The sequence below is a fragment of the Mesoplodon densirostris genome, chromosome 18 (assembly GCF_025265405.1).
Source record: "Mesoplodon densirostris isolate mMesDen1 chromosome 18, mMesDen1 primary haplotype, whole genome shotgun sequence".
NCBI classification, from domain to species: domain Eukaryota; kingdom Metazoa; phylum Chordata; class Mammalia; order Artiodactyla; family Ziphiidae; genus Mesoplodon; species Mesoplodon densirostris.
The window spans coordinates 7,019,030-7,032,126 of record NC_082678.1 but is presented as its reverse complement, the minus strand read 5'-3'; the positions used below and the strand labels follow the sequence as shown (position 1 = coordinate 7,032,126).

The following is a 13,097-nucleotide window of genomic DNA, read 5'->3' as shown; positions in this document are numbered from 1 at the left end:
CCCACCCAGAGCAGATGGATGGAGGGAGGGGCTTCAGAGTAGTTCAGGACTTCCACGGGGAGATGGTGAGGGAGGGGGGAAGTCATTAGGCTACTCCATTTTAGAGACAGAAAGCAGTCTGTCCCCAAGCTGTGTGCCATCGGCACTCCCCCGCACAGCCCACCCGGCAGACGTAAAACCACAGGCTCACTGGAGCCCGCCAGCACGAGAGGACCTTTTCAAAGGCCATAGGCCGTCTCTCCCCTCTCCTAGGCTGGGATTCACTCAGGGGGTTAACACTTCACAGCCCTCCCTTTGCCCACTCCAGTAATAACCTCAGCAGCAGGCAGTAGGGTTAAGCTTTTTAATATCATAAGTCAGTGTCCGGCCCCACCTCTCATTGCCAGGCCCCGTCCTGGGCCTCCTATCTTCACATTGCCTGAAAGGCTGCCTGCAGCCAGGGCTTCGCCCGTCCCCTAGGAAAGATCCAGCACCAGCGGCAGCTAAAGGGGTGGGAGGGGGAAGAAACAGAAGCTTGTGCCGGGGCATGTGTGTATGTACTTACATGTGTGACACAAATGAAGTTTGTGTTTAGGTTTACAGGCCCCAGCTCACGAGAGGAGGTGAGGCAGGGAGCAGCACATCTTTCCTCCCTGGCACCTCAGCCTCACCCTATCCCAGGGACAGACACGTGGGATAAGTGGGAAACCCACCCCTGGACTGCAGCCCTTTGGAGTCTGGTGGAGCCACGGATCCAGTCTGTGGGGACACTTGGTCTGTCTCCCTTTGAAAGCCCTGGAAGGGTGGGAGGTAAGAAGTAAAGGGAGACAGGTTTCTGCTAGAAGAACTTGACGCCTCGGCCATCGCTGACAGTGATGATCTCGGCCTTGTGCTCCTGCTGTAGGGCCTGCAGAGCCCGCAGTAGGGTTGCCTCATCCAGCCCGTGGAACTCTGGACGGGGAGAGATGGGTAGTCAGGGACACTCAGCTCCTTGGGGCTCAAGGCCTCTAAGAGCAGGCCAGCTGGAAACAGAACTTTCCAGGCCAGGTGTACCGCTACAGCTGCCCCCACTCACCCTTCCTGGGTGTTCCTTAGGAGTAAGGAGTGGAAGAAAGCCTGAGTCAACATGAAATGAGAGTTCATGCTTATTCCCCCTTCCTGTTTCTTCTGTCAGACTCAACCCACACGCACCCTCGCACTAGCCCCCCCGCCCACTAGTGTCTGATATACAAGAGTAACACCGTTTGCTTGTGGGCCACAAAGAAGGGGCCCTGACAATCAAGTGTAGGGAGGTCAAGTCCCTTGTCACTGTACGCTGACCCTAACTGCATCTGTACCCATTGGGAGGACCTGTTCTAACACAAAGAGGTATAGCCATGCCTCTGGCCAGGAGACTGTTAAGGTCCAGCACAGATATCTGCCCTTTCCTAGTGAAAAGGAACAAGGCTGGGAGCCAAGGGCCAGCTGAGTATCTGGAGATATGGCAAGATACTGCAGGGAGATGTGAGAGGCAGGAGGCAAGCCCTAACAGGCTTGCACACCTCACCCCCTGCGGGGGCCCAGCTCTTGAGTCAGGGAGCTTGCTTTCTGAGGAAGCCTCCAGCTTTGCCTGGCCTGAGCGGTGGGCTGGGCAAGGCTGCAACACTGAAGTCATGGCATGATGGTGGGAGTAGCAAGCAGAGGCCTGCAGGAAAGGGTGGGGGGGGGGGGAAGCCAAGAGCTGTAAACTCTGTTGGGGCAGCCAGGCCTGGCAGAAAGGGGAGGTGCCCCTTTTTCCCCAGCTCAGATTGGTACTTTTGGTGATCCTGGGGATCAGAATATGAAGTCAGAGATAAAAGAGCTGAGAGAGTATTTACACTATGTAAAAATCAAACAGTATACAAATCCTTGTCTGGCCAGAAACCATAGTATTCTAAAGGGCAGGGGGTGGGGATGGGAGTGTAGGCCCAGTCCCTTCAGCTGACACCCACAGATCTGAGCCCTCTATGAGAATAAAGGGTGAAAGAAAGCCTGAGTCAGCAAGGAATGAAATCTCAGGCTTAATCTCCGCCCTAGCTCCTCATTCGGCATCTCTACCAATAATTCTTAACTTTTCATGGGTCACAGATGCCCTTCAAGATCTTATAATATGGACTCGATGCCGAGAAAAATGCACACACACCCCCACAAACAAACTCTGTGGGTTCTCTGCATGTGAATTCATGTGGTTTATGGAAATCTTGGACATGGGTTAAGAACCTTTGTATTATTTAGTATTTGGAATTTAGAGGCAGGAAAATGCGAAATCTGAATGTCAAGTAAACAAAAATTAGACGGAGGAGGATTCAGATAACAAAACTGGGGAGAAAGGGAAAAGCATTACCCTCATCCTCTGTGTCTTCCCCATTGGTCAGTTCGTACAAGGTGAACACGGAGTTGTTCTGGCCACTCCTGGAAACCTATGGACACAGAAAACAGGGACTGAATAAGAACCAGGAATTTCCTGGGAGAAGGTAAACTCACCAGCTCCACCTCTCTGACCCAGGAATGATACTTGTTCCCAAACGAGAGCTGTCACCTCAGCAGAGGAGTGGCCTAAAACCCACAAACCCTACAGGTGCTATATTTATACATGTACACACACGCTCGGAACCACTAAACCACAGGCCTTCACGTGTCTGAGGAGTGACCTCTCATTCTGGTTGTTTTCCTGTTCAAGAATGGGTGGTGTGTGTTTGTTATATTTGGGTTGTTGACGCTTCTTCCCTTCATTTCTCCCTTGGGAATGTTTAGGGCTGGTGCTGACAGGGAATGCAGGGGAGAGAGTCTGTCCCCACACCCACACTGTTCAGAAAGTCTCATTTATATTGTGGACAGCCCCATAAGGATGTAGTGGGGGAGGGGCTCCAGGTTTTTGTGTTTTTTTCCCTTCCTTTCCCCATTTATCTCCTGTGGCCAGAGGCTCCAGCCAACAATAGTACTCGTGGTTTCCAGTACTGCATTCTCCAAACATGGCCTCTCTGGCCTCCTACTGGCAAAAGAAGGAAAGTTCTTTCCAGCCAGGGAAATTGAGTCATTGAAAGAGGCTTGCCTGGAAGACCTACACTTCCTCTTTCTGCCCCCTCCCACTCTGCTCAGTCTGGATCTGAAAACACCAGGCATCTGCTGAGCACAGATTCATTCTCCTTTGCCATGGGTCACTGCGTCAGAATAGTCTCACCCACTGATAGATGAGCTTCCCCCATTCTTCTGGCCTCCGCCACATGATCAGGAAGCTAGACTTGTTCTTATCCAACCACTCGAGGTTCCCTGCAAAACAGATACTTATGAAAGCACCATGCTCTAAGAAGAGACAATGAGGCAAAAACCAAGGTGGAAGAGAGTGTAAGAGACTCAGCTTTCAGAAAGAGAAATTCAAGAATTGTTTTACTATTACTATCTGCAAGGCATCCATTCTCCTCTTCAGGTCTTGGGGCACAGATGGAGAGATTTCAATTTTGTATACGAATGGGGGAAAAGAACTCAGGGAATTGAGCTATTGTACAGAACACTCTGGGCTCCAAGCCAGGCGAGGAAAAAAAAAAAAGTTCTTAAAAGAAAAGACTTGTGGGGGCTTCCCTGGTGACGCAGTGGTTGAGAATCCACCTGCCAATGCAGGGGACAGGGGTTCAAGCCCTGGTCCGGGAAGATCCCACATGCCGCAGAGCAGCTAAGCCCACGCACCTAGAACCCGTGCTCTGCAACAAGCCACCGCAATGAGAAGCCCACACACTGCAACGAAGAGTAGCCCCCACTCACCACAACTAGAGAAAGCCCCCGCGCAGCAACAAAGACTCAACGCAGCCAAAAATAAAAATTAATTAATTAATTTTTTAAAAAGCCACTGAAGGGTTAAAAAAAAAAAAAAGACTTGTGCTAATCTGCCCTCAGGAAAACCCAAGTAGAATGAAAAATAAGGAATCTGGGGAACTGAACCCACCTTTCTTCCTCAGCTCCTCTAATACAACCTGGATTGATTCCACGGGCAGCTTCCCTGGTTTAAGGTTAAGGGAATGGTATTAATGGAATGAACTGGGTGGGATAAAATTTCTCAGAGCCAGGCTCATGCTACAAACAACCCTTCTTCTCCCACCTACACACACAGATGTGCAACGCCCCAACAGGATATAAACTGGCATTTTCTGCATATTGGGGGCAGGAAGGTAAAGAGAAACTAGTGTAATTAAAAGGAAGAGCTTTAGGGAATGAAAGGTACTATCATTTCTCACCCTCTGTCCTCTCCTTCCTGAAGCCATTCTCTAGATATTTTAGGGATGAATCAGGCAGCAAAAGAAAACCACCCTTACTTCCTGGGACAAGGAGAGTAGGCAGAGAAAATTACTAAAGGTAATGCCAGAGTTTGAGCCTCATACAGAGGACAAAAGTTTCAACGAGTCAAAAAGGCTCAGGTTGAAAAACTTGGTACGTGGTTTTAGGGCAGAAATTCTAAGATCTGAATGACACCTGGGTACTCATCACTGCCGCGGACAAGAGGGCTTGGTGCTACATTTGGGTTGGAGTTGGAGGTAAAATGGATGTCAGCTACACAGTCTGGCTCTTTCCCAAGGCCAGTTGGGGTGGGAACCCTTCTGTGGGTGAAGAGGAGTGTGAAGTCTGGGCATGTGGGAAAGTGTGGAAGTGCATGTATGGGGGGTGTGGAAGAGCCTGAGGGAGGATACGCTGTAGCTTCACGTTGTTGAAGAGCGGGCTCTCCTGAGCTTCCATCACCGTCATGCTGGACTGTTTGTGCAGGCGACAGAAGGACAGGACTAGCGAGCACCAGGCGGCCAGCTGCTTCTGCCGAGTGTCCACGTTCGGCTGCAACCTGCCGGGTGAAGCGGGTGGGGCGGAGAATTAGAGGAAGTGAGAGGGCGAGTGGCAGCACTTGCCAGAGGCGCGCTCGGGGGAGAAAGTGAGAGACTGAGGGTGGCGGCGACCGGATCCGTTCTCCCCCTCCCCATGTGAAGCATCAGTGCTGAGCCCGGGGTCCGAGGGAGGGGAGGGAGGCCCAGCGGGGCTTCTCGGGGTCTGAGCCTCACGTAAAGAAGGGCGGGAAGCGATACTGCCACGGCCACTCGAAACTCATCGCCATCGTAGTAGCCCAGGAAACCCGGAACCCGGCGGCAAAGGACTTCCGGTCTCCTCTCCGGCACGTCCGGGCAGAAAGCACAGCAGAAAGGTTCCGGGCTCCTCTGGGGAGAGGGGCGGCCCAACGGGAGGGATCGTTCTTGTCAACCCGTCCCTTGCTATTATCCCCAAATCCTTACCGTCTAGAGCAGAAAGGGCCCTGAGAAGTCTTCTGATTCCACCCCAGAGAAGGGCAGTCACTCCCTCAAAGTGGGCACAGTTAGTAGAACTGCAAGTAGAACCCAGGTCTCCAGAACCCAGCCTAGGCTTCTTTCCACTATACTAGGCTTCTTTTAATATTAACATTTGTGTCATTTAACTTCAGTCCCTCGCAGTTGCCCTCAATTCCTGTGTTCTTCGACTCCATCATTCCCCAAGAGCTCATTTGTAGCTTTTATCGCTGGAAATGGCTCTGCTTCCATTATTCAGAGCTGCTGTATTTGAGCACAGCCACCTCTCTCTCACCTCTCCCACGTCCTCACCTTTCTAGCCTCAAGTCCCTGGACCCCTTTTGGTCTTATCTGACTCCTTCCCCAGACTAGACTACTTAAGTCTGTCCCCTTGCCTGCCTACCTGCTGCTCAGTTTCCAAACCAGAGTCGTTGATCCCTGCCCACCTCCCCACCCCACCCCCATCTTCTTTTTTTCACGCCTGGGCCCAGGAGTATTACTGAAAAAAAAAAAATTCACCGGAACCTGCTGACTGAACCCCAGATTCCCTGACTGACCTCAATGCCAGGCAATCAGTGCAGCCCAGTGATGCTTTGTCTTTTATTGGCTCCCTGTCACATCCCTCAAGGTAACTCTTCAAACTTTTCCACACTCATCATGCCATTCCACCTGTTCCCATCTCCTCCATCTCTGCAGAATGCCCTTCCTTTCTATTTTTATGAGACTGAGGCCATGCATGTGAACCTCTTAATCTTTCCTCTCTGTCATCACACTGGATTCGTCTCTCAAAACTCTCTCTCACTTTTACTCCTTCCTTTTGGACTCAAAGGAAGAAGTATCACTCTTCCTTTACAAGGTCAACCCTTTGGCAGCTGATTGCCTCTCCTTTCCAGTTTCCTCCAGGACTTCTCTGTGTATCATATTCCCTCTTTCCCTTTCCCCTGGCTCCTCTCGTCTACAAACATGCTGACGTCATCCCTACTGGAAAATATGTAGTTTCCTTGACTCTACCACCCTCTCAATTTCCTGTCTGATCTCTAACGTCTCCCCCACCAAAGTCCATCCTTCACTGTGTACAGTTCCTGGTCCACAGAAGTGCCCAACAAATATTTGTTGAATGAATGAATGAATGAACCATTCAATAGATAATGTTCTCTTGGGACTTCCCTGGCAGTCCAGTGGTTGGGACTTCGCCTTCCAGGGCAGGGGGTGCGGGTTCGATCCCTGGTTGGGGAGCTAAGATCCCACATGCCTCGTGGCCAAAAAACCAAAACATAAATCAGAAGCAGTATTGTGACAAATTCAATAAACTTTAAAAATGGTCCACATCAAAAAAAAAAAAAAAGTTCTCTCAAAGGTATCATCTCCTTCACTTCCATGGCACTGCTTTATCCTTGTTCTGCTATCTGCTATCTTTCCCTTTGTCTTCTTTTGTCCTCATTGTTTACATGTGGGTGTTTCCTAAAGGACCTTAGCCTTCTTCGGTACACCTTCTCTCCGGGAACTCTCATCCCTTTCATGGCTTCACATGGCATTTCTGTGCAGGGGACTCCTAACCCTATATTTCTAGCTCCAACCCTTTTCTACCACTAGCAGCACCACCACCACTCCCACTTCTCTCTACAGTACATAACAGCTTGTTCCATTGTTATTCATATTATACACCATTTTCTTCAGGCCAGCTTCTCCTTCTAATGGCACCCAGGTTCAAAGCCAAAGTCAGCTCTAACCTCTCCTCTACTTCACCTTCATATCCAAATCCCTCCCCTATTTTTAATAAACTTTCCTTATTTTTATTTTTTAATTGCTTTTTTTCTGCTCACTTCTTTTTTAATTAATTAATATTTTATTTTTGGCTGAGTTAGGTCTTTATTGCCACGCATGGGCTTTCTCTAGTTGCGGCGACCGGGGGCTACTCTTTGTTGCGGTGCACGGGCTTCTCATTGAGGCAGCTTCTCTTGTTGCGGAGCACGGGCTCTAGGCTTCAGTAGTTGTGGATCACGGGCTCTAGAGTGCAGGTTCAGTAGTCGTGGCGCACGGGCTTAGTTGCTCCACAGCATGTGGGATCTTCCCAGACCAGGGCTCGAACCCGTGTCCTCTGCATTGGCAGGCATATTCTTAACCACTGCACCACCAGGGAAGTTCCCTACTTTTTAATTATTTTCCATTTCCCCATTCACCACTCCTTTGGTCCATGCCCTTGTCCTCTCAAACCTAGATTATTGCAATAATTTTCTAATTCACCTCCCTTTCGACTCTCTCCCGTAGGGGAATGTACTCCATCTAAGGCCTAGTCAGGTGCCAACTCCACAATCACCCTCCTGTGGTCTCACCTCCTGTGATTGCACCTTAGCTAAATGGGCCCCTCCTTCCTTTGCACTCAGAAAACATTTGGCTTGCATCCCTTGCATGACTCTCATCACACACTACACTGTTTTATTTGTGTACATGTCGGCTCCCCTACTAGATGAAAGCCATTGGAAGCAGAAACCAAGCCTTATCTAACTTATCTTCCCAACACAATATGCAATATACAGTGTCTTACACCAACATGCCTTTGATGTATATTAGTAAAATGCATGAAGGCAAATATGGGTCAAAAAGAGCATGGATATATCCTGGGAGAAGACAGATGCATTCATGGAAATAGAGCAAAGATTTCTCTCTGGTGAAAACTCTAAATGTCCTAGGGAATAGGTATGTCTCTAGAGACAGATGTGTCCTGAGAGGAAAAGTGTGTCTCAGAGAATAAACAGATATGTTCTAGAAGCATATAGGTATATATCTGTGGAATAGACAGGCATGTCCCAGGAAGTGGATATGCATGTACTCAGGGAGGCTTACATTTCAACAAGGAGGGAAGGAGAGTTCCTAAAGAGGTGCCAGGTGCCACAAGGAATAAACAGGTGTCTTTGAAGAACCAAGTAACTCTCTAGACGTTTCTGATGACCTGGCAGGTTTGTCCCAGGGAGAACTGGAGGTGAAGTTTCCATGGGGAGAACTGGACCTCACCATCCAGGGAACATATAGGAGTGTCCATATACAGAAATGGTGGGTCGCTAGGTATGTCCCTAATAAGTGGGAAAGGGAGCATAAGTATGGCTCAAGAAGCTAACAGAAGCATCCAGTGAAGAACTAGTGGTTGCTATGGGCATGACAGGTCTCTGACCACAGGGTTCAGTTTTGAGCTTCTTCCAGGCCACGCCCATCTTCTGGTTGTTAGCCTTAGTCGACACCAGGGGGCAGTGTGTGGCCAGGCTGTAGGCCACACCCACCCAGGGTCCAGGACAATGTAGGATGAGGGCCAAGGACCTGGAGGGGAAGTCCTGTGGCGAGTCTAGTAGAGGAAGCCCCCACTGCCTTTGTCCTCAATCCTGAGGTCCTTAGGGATGGACTCCTGTTGGTCAGATCAGAGCTCCTATTCCCAGGCCCTGGGAGGAAACTGAGGCATGAGGAAAGGAAAAATTCAGGGCACCTGGGTGGCACCCTCTTCCTTCTTGCAGGAGCCACAGCAAAGAGTCCTCCCTCATCCCACCCCCCTCACCTCCCCGGCTGCTCTCCAGACCGGAAGGGAGTCTCTTCCTGCACGTTTCCTGGAGCTGGGTTTGGATAGACGCAGGAAAGGCCTGGCCTTGGGAGGAGGAAGTATAGGGGTGTGGTCTTCGGGTGGGGGAAGGGGTGGTGGGGGGCAAGTAAGTGAACAAAACAATGGGCCTATCCAGATTCTTCCAGCTCTGCTGCTCAGAACGGAGGGCCTGTGGGAATGGCAGAGACTCTGGGAAGGACACAGGCCCCACTGGGATGGGGAGGGGAACAGTGTACAAAAAAAAACAGTTTTATTTTGAAGATTACAGAACTTGAGCCTTGACCCCACCCAGCTTCCATTTCCACCGATCTAAGGATCTGCAGTTGGGGTAGGAGTGAGGGAAGGAAGTAGGGAGGGGAGGGGAGAGACCTGGTGGCGGCAGACGAAAGGAGTAAGATGGCGGCTGAAGAGCTCACGCCACCCTAGGTCTGGGCTTCACTGTCTTTACTCCTCCACACCACAAGGGTGACGAGGAAGGGGATGAGGCAGATGGGGGCTATGATCATGGCCAGGAGCACATCCTCTGGGGGGTCTGAGAAGGGGGGCTGCCCCAGGGAGCAGTTGGCAAAGTGGATCTGGTGAGTCTCAAAGATCATCTGTTCTGCCCAGGGATTGGGGAAGCCCAGGCCAAACTCTTCTGCATTCCTTTCCAAGCAGTCTCGAAGGATGCTGTAAGGCCTGGGGACAGGAGAGGACTAGAGTGAGGGAAGGGTTGGGCCCCAAAAGAGGACTGTCCCACACTCACTCAAGGCCCACAAGGAGCAAGCCCCAGCCCTGGCCCAAGCCGCCCTCCAGCACTGCCCCTACCTGCTAATGAGGGCCCAGTCACACCAATCCTTTTCGATAGAGTCCATTTGAACCTTATAATCATCCCAGCAACGTAGGACAATTGTCTCATACTTCTCCTCCACTGTTTTCCCTGTGGGCAGAGATGCTGCACATTGACCACACCCCTACGCCACCCTCCAAGCCCTCTGGTCCAGGTACTTCCATTGAGGAACCACTGTTCCTGTCTTCAAATATGGGAACTACCCGGAGAGCCTCGGAAACCTTCCCAAGCAAGACAGTCCTGGCTGAGGAGACAGCCTCAGCTCAGGAAAAATTTAATGTCTTCCATGTGCCCAGCACTACCCAGCTTGGCAAGAACTTCCACATGCACTTTTTCTGGGATCTTCTAATCCACCTGTGGGGTGGGCCAGCTCAGAGCTGGCTAGAGGCTTTGTGGGATGAGAGGTAGACCACAAGGAACCCCAAGAGAGAACAGAGCAGAACTTAGGGGCACCAATTGGGTTTGGGGCCTGGCTTGTGAGAAAAGGACACTCCCCACTGACCTCTCTTCTCCTTGCCCTGGGCCACCCTCCCACAGCTGCTGGGTACTCACCTTCTGACTTTAAGCCGTCTGGGGTGGGAAGAAGTTGAGCCAGGGACTCCTGGGGCTTCAGGACAGCTGTGGGCAGAAGAGGGGATGATGGGGCTCTGGAGCCTGGAGGAAGGGGTGTGTGGGTTGGGGGCTGAGACCCTTGGAAGTCAGGGCTACTCTCGGAAGAAAAAGAGAAGCAATCCAGGCCCCCACGGGACGCCTCAGTGCCCGGAAGAGAGGGGCTGCACCAATTCATTCCCACTCACATCCAAACCCCTCCCTCCTCGCCAGCTCCAGACGTCCCAAGACCTCTCCGTGGGACCCGGGCACGCCAGCTTTTCCCCAGTGGGAGGCAGCTCGCGCTGCGCCCTCACCGTGGTGGGGCCAGGGACCGTCCAAAGAGCAGCGCTGTCCGCACCCGCACCCCGGGGCCCGTTCCGGTCTTGGCCGTCCAGCCCCTCTCCCCTCCAGGGCCTCCCGCGCCTCCCGCCCGGGCCTCGAGGCGCTGCGCTTACCGCCCAGCAGCAGGAGGAGGCGGAGCGCTGCCGGTCGCCCGGCGCCGGTCGCGGGGAGCCGCGGGCCGCCGGCAGCGCGCTCCGCCCGGAGCGAGGCCATCGCGCGGCGAACAGGCGAGGAGGAGCGGCGGCGCTGAGCCGGGCCCGGGCGGGGGCGCCTATATCCCCGTCCCAAGCCGCAGGAAACCGCGCCGCTTCCTCGCAGGGGCTGGGACGGCTGCGGCCACGTGGGGGGCGGGGGCGACGCCCGGGGCCGGCGGGCTGGAGGGGGAGTCGCTGCCCCACCCGGCCCTGGCGCCCGCCGCTCCCTCCGCCTGGCCGACGTTGGCTCACCCTTTCTGCTAGCTCACCCTGCGGGGCTGGACAGCTCCCCTCGTAACCCCAGAACCGGCATCCATTTCCTGGGCTCGGCTGCGTGGCGCCCAGGACTCGTCGGGGTCTCTGAGCCTCCGCTCCCCGGACTCTAGCAGCCCCTTCTCTTCCTCCGCGAGGCGGCGGGGGCGTGGGGGGGGCGGGTAGCGAAAAGAGGGAGGGGTTTGGGAGCTCAGAGGGCCTCTGAACGCTGCGGTTTCTAAGGCTGGGGGTTGGGGCTGTCCGGGGCCGTGGGGGAAGGGGCCCGTGGAGCTGGGCTCAGAGTTCCCTTTCCTTGGGAACACCCACTGATGTCAGCCCGCCTGCCAAAATCGAGGAGGAGGAGGAGGAGAAGAGGGAGCCAGACCTTCGGAGTCTGGAGAAGGCCTGGGGATAGAGGTAGAGGGGAAAGCAAAGTCCGAATACCCTACCTTCGAGGCACCCCCTGGGGCCTAGACCCACACACCAGATTGAGTGCAGGGGCAAAAGTAAGACTGCTCCATTCCCAAGAAGAAGGTGGCCGCAACTCCTCAGGGCCAAGGTTGTGAAAAGGGAAGGTTTAGAACCTACAGTGTGTGACTTCATGCATGAGGTGGGTACATTATTTACAGAGGAAGAAGCTAAAGCTCAGGGGAAAGAGCCCAGGACTTGAGCTCAGAAGCTCTGAGTCCTAATTCTGTCTTCCCATTTTCCAGCTATATAGCCTGGAATGACCTCAGTTACCTTCATGAATTCTCAGATTCCTCCCATGTGAAAGAGGGACGTCACCCTCCTCATTAATCTGTCGTGAGAGTGAAACTTGTGAAAGGGCACCGCACTCACTAGGCAGATGCTTCTTTCCTTTTCTCCTTTCCTAAGGACTTGCCTAAAGCCACACCACTGAGAAACAGCAAGGCTGAGCCTGGGGCCCCAGCGGCCCTGACTTCTGCCACACCACAGCTGTCCCTGTGTGTCCTGAGCCAGAGCTTCGTAGGCCTGAAGCAGCCGAGGATCCCAGGAGCTGATTTGGCCATGACGTTCGACTCCAGACACAGCTGTCAGCACTGAACTTTCCTAAATTACTCCCAGACACTGACCCTTGGACTCAGCTGCTGCTGTTGTACCACGTTACTGATTCCTTCCCACCACAAATTATCTTGCACCATCTCTCTTCAAATCTTCATCTCGGGGTCTTAGGCTCTTGAATCATGGCCACTGATCACCTGTTGTTCCTCCATAGCTAGGATCAAGAGGTTGCTTTAGCAAGGCATCCAGAGGGAGAAGGGAATTGGCCCACTTGGCATGAACCCCAAAGCCTTCCTGGTGAGGATCATCTTCTGCAATGGGCAGAAAAGAGCCAGGCTGCCTTGGAGTCACTTCAGGCCAGGGACAAACTCCGTTCCTTCCCTCCCTCCCACCTGTGATTGCCCTTTTCAAGAAGGAAACGTGGTCAAGAGGGAGATTTCTAGGTGATAAGATGGGAGGAGGAAGCAAGGAGAAGCAGAAAGCAAAATCAGCCATTTCCACTGGCCAGAGGCACCTGAGCCCACTGTGGGTAAAGACTAGGGTTGGGATCAAGATTAAAGTTGACAAAAACAAATGTTGGGTTTTAAATAAGGCAGTATGGTATAATGGATAAAAACAAACAAACATTGGTTAGGATTCTGAAGGCAGGTTTTGCCTCTGTCTTGCTGTGTAACCTTAGGTAGGCCATTTCACATCTTTGGAGCGCAACATTTTCATATATAAAATGACCTTAGTAGCAAAAGGGAAAATACAAGTGACTTGGTAGGAAGCGGTATTTTAGCCTAGAGTTGGAGTTGAGCTTGCCTCATGATGTGGAGACCTGACCTCCAAAGGAGAGCTTGCTGTAGTCCTCCCTGAACTTGGGAGTTCAAACCTGTTGGAGAATCTGGAAATTTCCTCTCCCTGATTTTCCTCTTCTCACTTTTCCTAGCCAGTTGGATGTTTGGCTCTTTTCATTTGACCCCTGGGAGCATCCTGGTAACTGG

General features: G+C 52.3%; 2 protein-coding genes and 1 pseudogene across 2 annotated transcripts; 1 reads left to right on the top strand and 2 right to left on the bottom strand.

Moving 5' to 3' along the window:
* Positions 1 to 329: 329 nt before the first annotated feature.
* On the bottom strand, positions 330 to 5,126 carry VPS25 (vacuolar protein sorting 25 homolog). Its single transcript, XM_060082087.1, has 6 exons — positions 5,037 to 5,126; positions 4,677 to 4,822; positions 3,938 to 3,991; positions 3,179 to 3,267; positions 2,342 to 2,417; positions 330 to 930 (listed from the first exon to the last, which is right to left on the bottom strand). The coding sequence occupies exons 1-6, from the start codon at positions 5,087 to 5,089 to the stop codon at positions 818 to 820; spliced, it is 531 nt and encodes a 176-aa protein (XP_059938070.1). The 5' UTR covers positions 5,090 to 5,126; the 3' UTR covers positions 330 to 817.
* A 3,987-nt stretch (positions 5,127 to 9,113) lies between these two features.
* On the bottom strand, positions 9,114 to 10,855 carry RAMP2 (receptor activity modifying protein 2). The gene is made up of 4 exons (XM_060082152.1): positions 10,756 to 10,855; positions 10,262 to 10,327; positions 9,688 to 9,799; positions 9,114 to 9,558 (listed from the first exon to the last, which is right to left on the bottom strand). Exons 1-4 carry the CDS (start codon positions 10,853 to 10,855, stop codon positions 9,303 to 9,305), a joined length of 534 nt encoding a protein of 177 aa, XP_059938135.1. The 3' UTR covers positions 9,114 to 9,302.
* Positions 10,856 to 12,391, top strand: LOC132478523 (uncharacterized; annotated as a pseudogene).
* The last annotated feature ends 706 nt before the right edge of the window (positions 12,392 to 13,097 follow it).

Coding starts and splice junctions, on each gene's coding strand:
- VPS25 (XM_060082087.1), bottom strand. CDS start 5,089: ATGGCGATGAGTTTCGAGTGGCCGTGGCAGTATCGCTTCCCGCCCTTC. Junction 3,268..3,937: donor AGAGGAGCTGAGGAAGAAAG/GTGGGTTCAGTT, acceptor TCTGTTTTGCAG/GGAACCTCGAGTGGTTGGAT. Junction 2,418..3,178: donor GGAAGCTCATCTATCAGTGG/GTGAGACTATTC, acceptor CTGTGTCCATAG/GTTTCCAGGAGTGGCCAGAA.
- RAMP2 (XM_060082152.1), bottom strand. CDS start 10,855: ATGGCCTCGCTCCGGGCGGAGCGCGCTGCCGGCGGCCCGCGGCTCCCC. Junction 10,328..10,755: donor CCTCCTCCTGCTGCTGGGCG/GTAAGCGCAGCG, acceptor TTCTGCCCACAG/CTGTCCTGAAGCCCCAGGAG. Junction 9,559..9,687: donor GACTGGGCCCTCATTAGCAG/GTAGGGGCAGTG, acceptor TCCTGTCCCCAG/GCCTTACAGCATCCTTCGAG.